The sequence below is a fragment of the Zonotrichia leucophrys genome, unplaced genomic scaffold (assembly GCF_028769735.1).
Source record: "Zonotrichia leucophrys gambelii isolate GWCS_2022_RI unplaced genomic scaffold, RI_Zleu_2.0 Scaffold_1503_10574, whole genome shotgun sequence".
Lineage (NCBI taxonomy): Eukaryota > Metazoa > Chordata > Aves > Passeriformes > Passerellidae > Zonotrichia > Zonotrichia leucophrys.
This window is the reverse complement of record NW_026993708.1, coordinates 1-8,404: the sequence shown is the minus strand read 5'-3', so window position 1 is coordinate 8,404 and position 8,404 is coordinate 1. Positions and strand designations below refer to the sequence as shown.

The 8,404-nt window shown below is 50.3% G+C and overlaps 1 protein-coding gene across 2 annotated transcripts; it reads right to left on the bottom strand.

Moving 5' to 3' along the window:
• Nucleotides 1-698: 698 nt before the first annotated feature.
• On the bottom strand, nucleotides 699-4,993 carry LOC135442158 (uncharacterized). 2 transcript variants are annotated; one of them, XM_064701701.1, is made up of 4 exons: nucleotides 4,332-4,993; nucleotides 2,010-2,074; nucleotides 1,786-1,907; nucleotides 699-1,257 (listed from the first exon to the last, which is right to left on the bottom strand). In XM_064701701.1, the coding sequence occupies exons 3-4, from the start codon at nucleotides 1,808-1,810 to the stop codon at nucleotides 704-706; spliced, it is 579 nt and encodes a 192-aa protein (XP_064557771.1). In that variant the 5' UTR covers nucleotides 1,811-1,907; nucleotides 2,010-2,074; nucleotides 4,332-4,993; the 3' UTR covers nucleotides 699-703. The 2 variants fall into 2 exon arrangements, with proteins under 2 accessions (XP_064557771.1, XP_064557770.1); XM_064701700.1 differs by having other exon boundaries at nucleotides 1,786-2,074.
• Nucleotides 4,994-8,404: the final 3,411 nt, after the last annotated feature.

Genomic DNA, 8,404 nt, shown 5'->3' with positions numbered 1-8,404 from the left:
GGGGCTTGGCGACGGGGCGGCGGTGTCCGGGGACTGGGGCGCCTAGGGGGGGGGTGGCCGGTGGGAGGCGGTCCCTGGGGGCGGCGCGGGCTTGGCTGGGGGGGGGGCTGCGGTTTGGGGAAGGGGGGGGGGGGACCTAGGGGCGGGGCTTGGTGACAGGGTCGGTGCTTGGGTATAGGGGTGCTGTCTAGTGGTAGGTGAGACTGTGGTGAGGTGTCCTGGGGGACGTAGGCTGATTGCTGTCAGCTGGGGGTGTGTAGCTGGGTCTGATAGGCTGGGGTGTGTCAGCTGGGGGTATGATTAGGCTTGATTGCTGTCAGCTGGGGTGTGTCAGCTGGGGGTACTGATTAGGCTTGATTGGTGTCAGCTGGGGGTACTGATTAGGCTTGATTGCTGTCTAGCTGGGGGTACTGATTAGGCTTGATTGTGTCAGCTGGGGGTGTGTCAGCTGGGGGTACTGATTAGGCTTGATTGGTGTCAGCTGGGGGTACTGATTAGGCTTGATTGCTGTCAGCTGGGGGTACTGATTAGGCTTGATTGGTGTCAGCTGGGAGTACTGATTAGGCTTGATTGGTGTCAGCTGAGGGTGTGTCAGCTGGGGGTACTGATTAGGCTTGATTGGTATCAGCTGGGGGTACTGATTAGGCTTGATTGGTGTCAGCTGGGGTGGTCAGCTGGGGGTACTGATTAGGCTTGATTGGTGTCAGCTGGGGTACTGATTAGGCTTGATTGCTGTCAGCTGGGGGTGTGTCAGCTGGGGGTACTGATTAGGCTTGATTGGTGTCAGCTGGGGGTACTGATTAGGCTTGATTGCTGTCAGCTGGGGGTACTGATTAGGCTTGATTGCTGTCAGCTGGGGGTGTGTCAGCTGGGGGTACTGATTAGGCTTGATTGCTGTCAGCTGGGGGTGTGTCACCTGGGGGTACTGATTAGGCTTGATTGGTGTCAGCTGGGGGTGTGTCAGCTGGGGGTACTGATTAGGCTTGATTGGTATCAGCTGGGGGTACTGATTAGGCTTGATTGGTGTCAGCTGGGGGTACTGATTAGGCTTGATTGCTGTCAGCTGGGGGTGTGTCAGCTGGGGGTACTGATTAGGCTTGATTGGTGTCAGCTGGGGGTACTGATTAGGCTTGATTGCTGTCAGCTGGGGGTGTGTCAGCTGGGGGTACTGATTAGGCTTGATTGGTATCAGCTGGGGGTGCTGATTAGGCTTGATTGGTGTCGGCTGGGGGTCCTGATTAGGAGAGGGTGGGGTTCCTATATAATGTATATAGTAAAAAGAATAAAAACTATATGTCCGGTGCAGCAGTAGAAAATTTCAGGCTCCCGGGGAATAAAGGGTTTGTTTTGTATTTTTAAATTTTTTATTTTTTTCCTTTACTCCCCGGGAGCCTGAAAGTTTCTACTGCTGCTTTTTTAAACTAAAGCTAGAAAGGAAAACAAAGTTAGAGAGAGAGAGAGAGAGAGAGAAGAGAGAGAGAGTGAGAGAGAGAAAAGAGAGAGAGAGAGAGAGAGAGAGAGAAAAGAGAGAGAGAAGTAAAGGCTGGAAAAAATAGAGAGAAGGAAAAAGAGTGAAAAGAAGAGGAAGAGACAGGGAAAAAAAAGTCAGAGGGAAACAGAGAGAAAAGAAGACAGAGAAAAAAACAGAGAGAAAAAGCCTTGGGGGGGGGTCCTCAAATAAACATCCTTTTTCACCCTGCTACCTTCAAACCTCCCCCCACCCACAATAATTCCTAACTGTATGCCTGCTCACATTCCCTCTCCTAATCACAATCCTCAACTCACCTGATGCCTCAGTCTCAGACATCATCCTTGACACTGGGCGGATCCCTCTTGTGACATGATGAATCTGCTGAAAAAAGTGTTGTACTTGACACAACCAGGAATCTCTGGATGCTGCGCTCCTCCTAAAAAAAAATACAAAACAAAACAAGAACAAAACCAGAAATTACAAATGCACTTTACCACCCCTAAACACAAAAGCCAAAATCATGAGTCTAAATACTCCCTGTATTCCATGCTGTTTACTTCACAGAATCTTCAAAGCCTCTATGCTTTAGATGCCCAGAAACACCTGCTGGAAAGAAGTTGAGATGAGCTGAAAGAGCCTCTTCGCTGAAATGAGAGGAGAGTTCTTACCCCAGCACATCCCAGAGAGGGAATGAAGCCCCACAGCCAAGGCTGGGGTTAATATACCCCTGATTGTGCCCGCCTCTCGTTCCCATGGCACCCACGAAAAGGGAGGGGGCAAATCCCACCGAGTATAAAAGCCCTCAGAGCAGCTGCAGCTGTTTGGCCTCTCTGACTCAAATTCAAGGGGAGTAAAGTGCTTGTTATAGAAGAAAGCTCTTCAGAAAAATAACAGCGCTTTCTTTTTTGTAGCAACTGCTTGGAGCAAAAGGGCAGCAAACTGGTAAGAAATAAAACTTTCTGTTTAGGCAGCATAACTAGATAGATTGGGTAATTTGCTGTTAACTTAGGTAATTATTCCTTAGTGGCTACTAAGTAGTATTTCCCATGTGACTAAGCTGGGTGGAGAAGAATACTAACGGTATGAATAGTCTAAGTCTCCTTGGGACCTCTAATTTAGGCTATCTACATTTTAAGGAAAAATAAGAAAAATAAAAGCCTCCCAGGCAGTGTAAGGGTTAAGGGCATGTGAGGCTCATCCTTCTCTGAGATACTTGGTCCTACAGCATAGAAAGAAGTGCCCTCAAATGTAGTTTTAAACCCTTAGGATGCTGAAAAAGGCAGAGCTTCCTTCCAGTGAACTCCTTAAAAAGAGGAAATGGGGCAGTTACCTCTACTGAAGCTAATACAATGGCAAATAAATATTTTCTGCCCTTTAATTTGCTCTCCTTAAATATTGGGAAAAGAGGGGCTTTCCACACTTTAAATCTCTCCAGTGATGAAAAAAGAAGGATTTTTCCCTCAGTTCAAACCCTTAGGATGGAGGGATAGCTGGCCTTCTCCCTCAATTTGGGCCTCAGGACAACAAAAAGGGGTGGCTACCCTTAATTAAAACCCATAAGAAACATTGTCAAGATTTTCCCCTTCTTTTTAAACAGCCAAATAATAGAGAATGAGGACTCCCTGTCAATTAACACCCCTAACAGCATAGAAAAGGCAGGGATTCTTTCAACTGAGACCATTAAAATTGCAGGGGAATCCAAGTCCCTACCAGTTTGAACACAAAAACTAATGGAAAATGAAGCTTTTTCCCTTTTTTATAAACTCTTTTTCTCCTAATAACCCCTCTCCTTTCTGGGAGTGCTCTGGAGGGTCTGGGGGCTTTGGAGAGGGACTGACACTGTCAAAGGGGAAAGTTGAAAGCCCTCTCCTGGAACCCCACTTGCTGCCTGGCCTCCTCAGTTGCTGGCCCTTGGCCAAAAGGGCTCTTCCCTTGGCGTTTTCTCAAAGTGATGCTCAGTGCCCAGGTGGGTCTGGCTGTTTCCTAGTCCGTGCTGGATGCTCCGACCGTCCCCGTTAGTCCCTCTGGCCTAGCAGCTCCCTGTGCAGGTGTGCCCGGGCAACCCTCTGAAAGCAGCTTGTCACACGGGGGCCTGCTAGACCTTGGAGTGGGGGCTGAGGTGAAGAAAGGTCCTGTGAGGAGCTCTTTCCCCTATACAGCCCTTAAACCATGGGGTGCCAGGCTTTCCTTTCTAAGGAAATTAACAGCCTTTCCTCTCTGTGTGCCCATGGCAGAAACTGCAATTCGGCCTCCAAAACTGCAGAGAACAATTTCTCGCAGTCCGCAGCTGCCAACACCAAGAACTCTTGCTGCCCTCGGAGTGCCACGTGCCTCCTGCGGATGGACGTCGACACGCAGCAGGGGTGAGTTTGGTTTTACAGGGAAGAGGGCCAGCACAGGATTTCTCCAGGAGCAAAGCTGCCCCCACCGAGAACTCGGGCTGCTCTGGCAGTGCCAAGCACCTCCTGCAAACTGGCATCAGCAAACTCAGGGGGTGAGTTTTTCTGTGCAGAAATTCTCCCAGACCAAAGCTGAGAGCATCTAACCCTGACCACAACAACTTAGCTGGGTCTAAAACTTACAACCTTTGGACTGGCAGTGTGGGACCTGACCTGCTGTGCCACCGCTGACCCCTTTCTAAAGCATTCCACTGCAGTCCTAAAACTCTGCCTTTTCAGAGGGTGTTTCCTCTGACCCTGACCATAATCTTCAAAATATTCTAGGGAATCAGAGAATGGCTTTGAAAAAGCCCAACAATACCCTAAAAAGTCCCAGAGAAGTCCCTTCCAAAATCCCCTAAATACCTTTAAAAGTCCTGAGAAAAAAACTCAAAAAGACGTGCTCAGTCTCCAAACTCTACCTGTTGCTCTCTAGCCGCAGTGGTTCTGTTGTTCTCTGAGGGTTCTGTCGTTGTCCTGGTGTGTGAGGGTTGCTCTCTGGTCTCGCTGTTAGGGTTGCTGTGTTGTGCTGCTGTTGGGGGAAAAGGCTGTTTTTAGGGGAGCTGGTTAGGCTGAGGTTAGGGCTGGGGTGAGGGGGTGGTACAGCTGTATCCTGTACCCCTGATCTCCACTGGACTGTCCAGCCCTCAAGGCCTCTCCCTTTACCCCTCAACCGGTCCCTCTGCCCCGCAGCCCTCAGCTCCTGTGTACCTTGAAATTGGGTTTCCTATTATTTTGAAACTAGGTTGTTCTGGTATTTTGAAATGCAGTTTTTTATAGGCTGGTTTGTTTGATATTTTTGTAGGCCAAGTTTTTAGTATTTTTTTTTGGCTGGGAGTTTGGTATTTTTGTAGGCTGGGCTTTTAACATTGTTGTAAACTGTGGGTTTGTTATTTGAAAACCTGTTATTGGCAGGGGTTTGGTGCACCAAAGTTCAGTGTCCTGGTTTCATTCAGCTTCTTCCACTACAACTAACATAGCAGGGGATCTATTAAATTGCAGGATATACTGTATGACGCTTCCTGAAATAGATACAAATTCCAGCTGCAGCAAAGCCCACCACCACATTTATTATAAAACCCAGCCTATAACCTAAAAAACCAAAAAAAACTCTCCAATTTATTTTACTGGTTTTATATTTACATTCTATAGTTATATATCTTTGTTTATATATATAATAGACTATAATTTATATGTTATGTTACAATAATATACAATATATTATAGTTTTATGTATTTATCTATTTGATTTCTATATTTCTGTTTACCACTATAATTTTATATTTATTTTTAAATGTATATTTATTTTTATTTTCATCTACATATTAGACCATATAAATTCATTAACCCGACACATCAGAGCCATAAAAATACTGTACCTTTGTCAGCACCGGTACGCAGCACACGCTCATCCCATCGCAGCACATCAAAACAAAACCTATTTCTATTACTAACAGAACAAACATCCCACACCATTGAACCTAATAAAAACTCAAATAACCTAACCGTAAATAACTTTTCTACTGCTGCTTTTTAAACTAAAGCTAGAAAGGAAACAACAAGTTAGAAAGAGAGAGAGAAATGTATCTTAAACACCCACAGAACCTAAAAATAGCCTCCGAATACACTCCAAATGCCTACTTTTAAAAAGCCCTAAAACACCTATAAAAATCCCCAAGAACCTTTAAAAAATCCTTAAATAATCCTAAAAGAGCTTTAAAATTAACCTAATTGTTAAAATTACCGATTAAACGAACCCTAATCCAAGATGGCGGCGCCCGTCCGAGCACGTGGTTTCCGGCAAGATGGCGGCGCCCATGTCACATGGTTTCGAAGATGGCGGGCCATGCGACACGTTTTAAGGCAAGATGGCGGCGCCCATGCCGACACGTGGTTTCCGGCAAGATGGCGGCGCCCATGCCGACACGTGGTTTCCGGCAAGATGGCGGCCCCCATGCCGACACGTGGTTTCCGGCAAGATGGCGGCGCCCATGACCGGATTTTTTTCTCGATTTTTGCCGGGATTTTTGCGCTTTCCGCGGGTCCCCGGGGGCCGGAATGATATTCCGGTTCGCGTGAGGCCGGCGGCGTCGCGTGGAGGGGCATCTAAGGCGTCGGGGCGGCCTCTGGCCGCCGCGGCCCGGCGACGAAGGGGCGGCGCCCGGGGCGGGGGCACGGCCACGGGGGGCGGGGGTTCGGCCACGGGTGGCGGCGCCCGGGGGCGGTGCCCGGAGGCGGGGGCTCGGGTAGCGGTGGGGCGGCGCCCGGGGGCCGCGCTGCCTAGGGGAGAGGTGGTGTCGGGGGGCGGGGGTGGCCGACGGGGGGCCGTGCCTGGGGGCGGCTAGGGCCGGGGCGGCGCGGGCTTGGCTAAGGGCGGGGCTGCGGTTTGGGGGTAAGACCTAGGGGCGGGCCTTGGTGACGGGGTGGGTGCTTGGGTATAGGGGTGGTGTCTAGTGGTAGGCGAGACTGATTAGGCTTGATTGGTGTCCGCTGGGGGTCCTGATTAGGAGAGGGTGGGGTTCCTATATAGTGTATATAGTAAAAAGAATAAAAACTATATGTCCAGTGCAGCAGTAGAAAATTTCAGGCTCCCGGGGAGTAAAGGGTTTGTTTTGTATTTTTAAATTTTTTATTTTTTTCCTTTAGTCCCAGGGAGCCTGAAAGTTTCTACTGCTGCTTTTTTAAACTAAAGCTAGAAAGGAAAACAAAGTTAGAAAGAGAGAGAGAAAATGTATCTTAAACACCCCACAGAACCCTAAAAATAGCCTCCGAATACACTCCAAATGCCCTACTTTTAAAAAGCCCCTAAAACACCCGTAAAAATCCCCCAAGAACCTTTAAAAAATCCTTAAATAATCCTAAAAGAGCTTTAAAATTAACCCTAATTGTTAAAATTACCGATTAAAACTAACCCTAATCCAAGATGGCGGCGCCCATGCCGACACGTGGTTTCCGGCAAGATGGCGGCGCCCATGCCGACACGTGGTTTCCGGCAAGATGGCGGCGCCCATGCCGACACGTGGCTTTCGGTAAGATGGCGGCGCCCATGCCGACACGTGGCTTTCGGCAAGATGGCGGCGCCCATGCCGACACGTGGTTTCCGGCAAGATGGCGGCGCCCATGCCGACACGTGGTTTCCGGCAAGATGGCGGCGCCCATGACCGGATTTTTTTTCTCGATTTTTGCCGGGATTTTTGCGCTTTCCGCGGGTCCCCGGGGGCCGGAATGATATTCCGGTTCGCGTGAGGCCGGCGGCGTAGCGGGGAGGGGCATCTAAGGCGTCGGGGCGGCCTCTGGCCGCCGCGGCCCGGCGACGAAGGGGCGGCGCCCGGGGGCGGGGGCACGGCCACGGGGGGCGGGGGTTCGGCCACGGGTGGCGGCGCCCGGGGGCGGTGCCCGGAGGCGGGGGCTCGGGTAGCGGTGGGGCGGCGCCCGGGGGCCGCGCTGCCTAGGGGAGAGGTGGTGTCGGGGGGCGGGGGTGGCCGACGGGGGGCCGTGCCTGGGGGCGGCTAGGGCCGGGGCGGCGCGGGCTTGGCTAAGGGCGGGGCTGCGGTTTGGGGGTAAGACCTAGGGGCGGGCCTTGGTGACGGGGTGGGTGCTTGGGTATAGGGGTGGTGTCTAGTGGTAGGCGAGACTGATTAGGCTTGATTGGTGTCCGCTGGGGGTCCTGATTAGGAGAGGGTGGGGTTCCTATATAGTGTATATAGTAAAAAGAATAAAAACTATATGTCCGGTGCAGCAGTAGAAAATTTCAGGCTCCCGGGGAGTAAAGGGTTTGTTTTGTATTTTTAAATTTTTTATTTTTTTTCCTTTAGTCCCAGGGAGCCTGAAAGTTTCTACTGCTGCTTTTTTAAACTAAACCTAGAAAGGAAAACAAAGTTAGAAAGAGAGAGAGAAAATGTATCTTTAAACACCCCACAGAACCCTAAAAATAGCCTCCGAATACACTCCAAATGCCCTACTTTTAAAAGGCCCTTAAAACACCCGTAAAAATCCCCCAAGAACCTTTAAAAGATCCTTAAATAATCCTAAAAGAGCTTTAAAATTAACCCTAATTGTTAAAATTACCGATAAAAAATAACCCTAATCCAAGATGGCGGCGCCCATGCCGACACGTGGTTTCCGGCAAGATGGCGGCGCCCATGTCGACACGTGGTTTCCGGCAAGATGGCGGCGCCCATGCCGACACGTGGATTCCGGTAAGATGGCGGCGCCCATGTCGACACGTGGCTTCCGGCAAGATGGCGGCGCCCAGGCGAACACGTGGTTTCCGGCAAGATGGCGGCGCCCATGCCGACACGTGGTTTTCGGCAAGATGGCGGCGCCTATGCCTAAAGGTGGATTCCGGCAAGATGGCGGTCCCATGCCGACACGTGGTTTCCGGAAACATAGCGGCGCCCGTGCCGACACGTGGATTCCGGCAACAAGGCATCTTTTACGACAGTCGCGCTTTACCGCACGTTTCACTACAGTCGCGCTTTACGGCCGATTTTAC

Excerpts from the sequence above, each read along its gene's own strand:
- LOC135442158 (XM_064701700.1), bottom strand. The coding sequence starts at position 1,810 with ATGATGTCTGAGACTGAGGCATCAG. Across the intron at positions 1,258-1,785 it reads GTCTGAGACTGAGGCATCAG|GAACCCCACCCTCTCCTAAT; the intron begins GTGAGTTGAGGA and ends TACATTATATAG.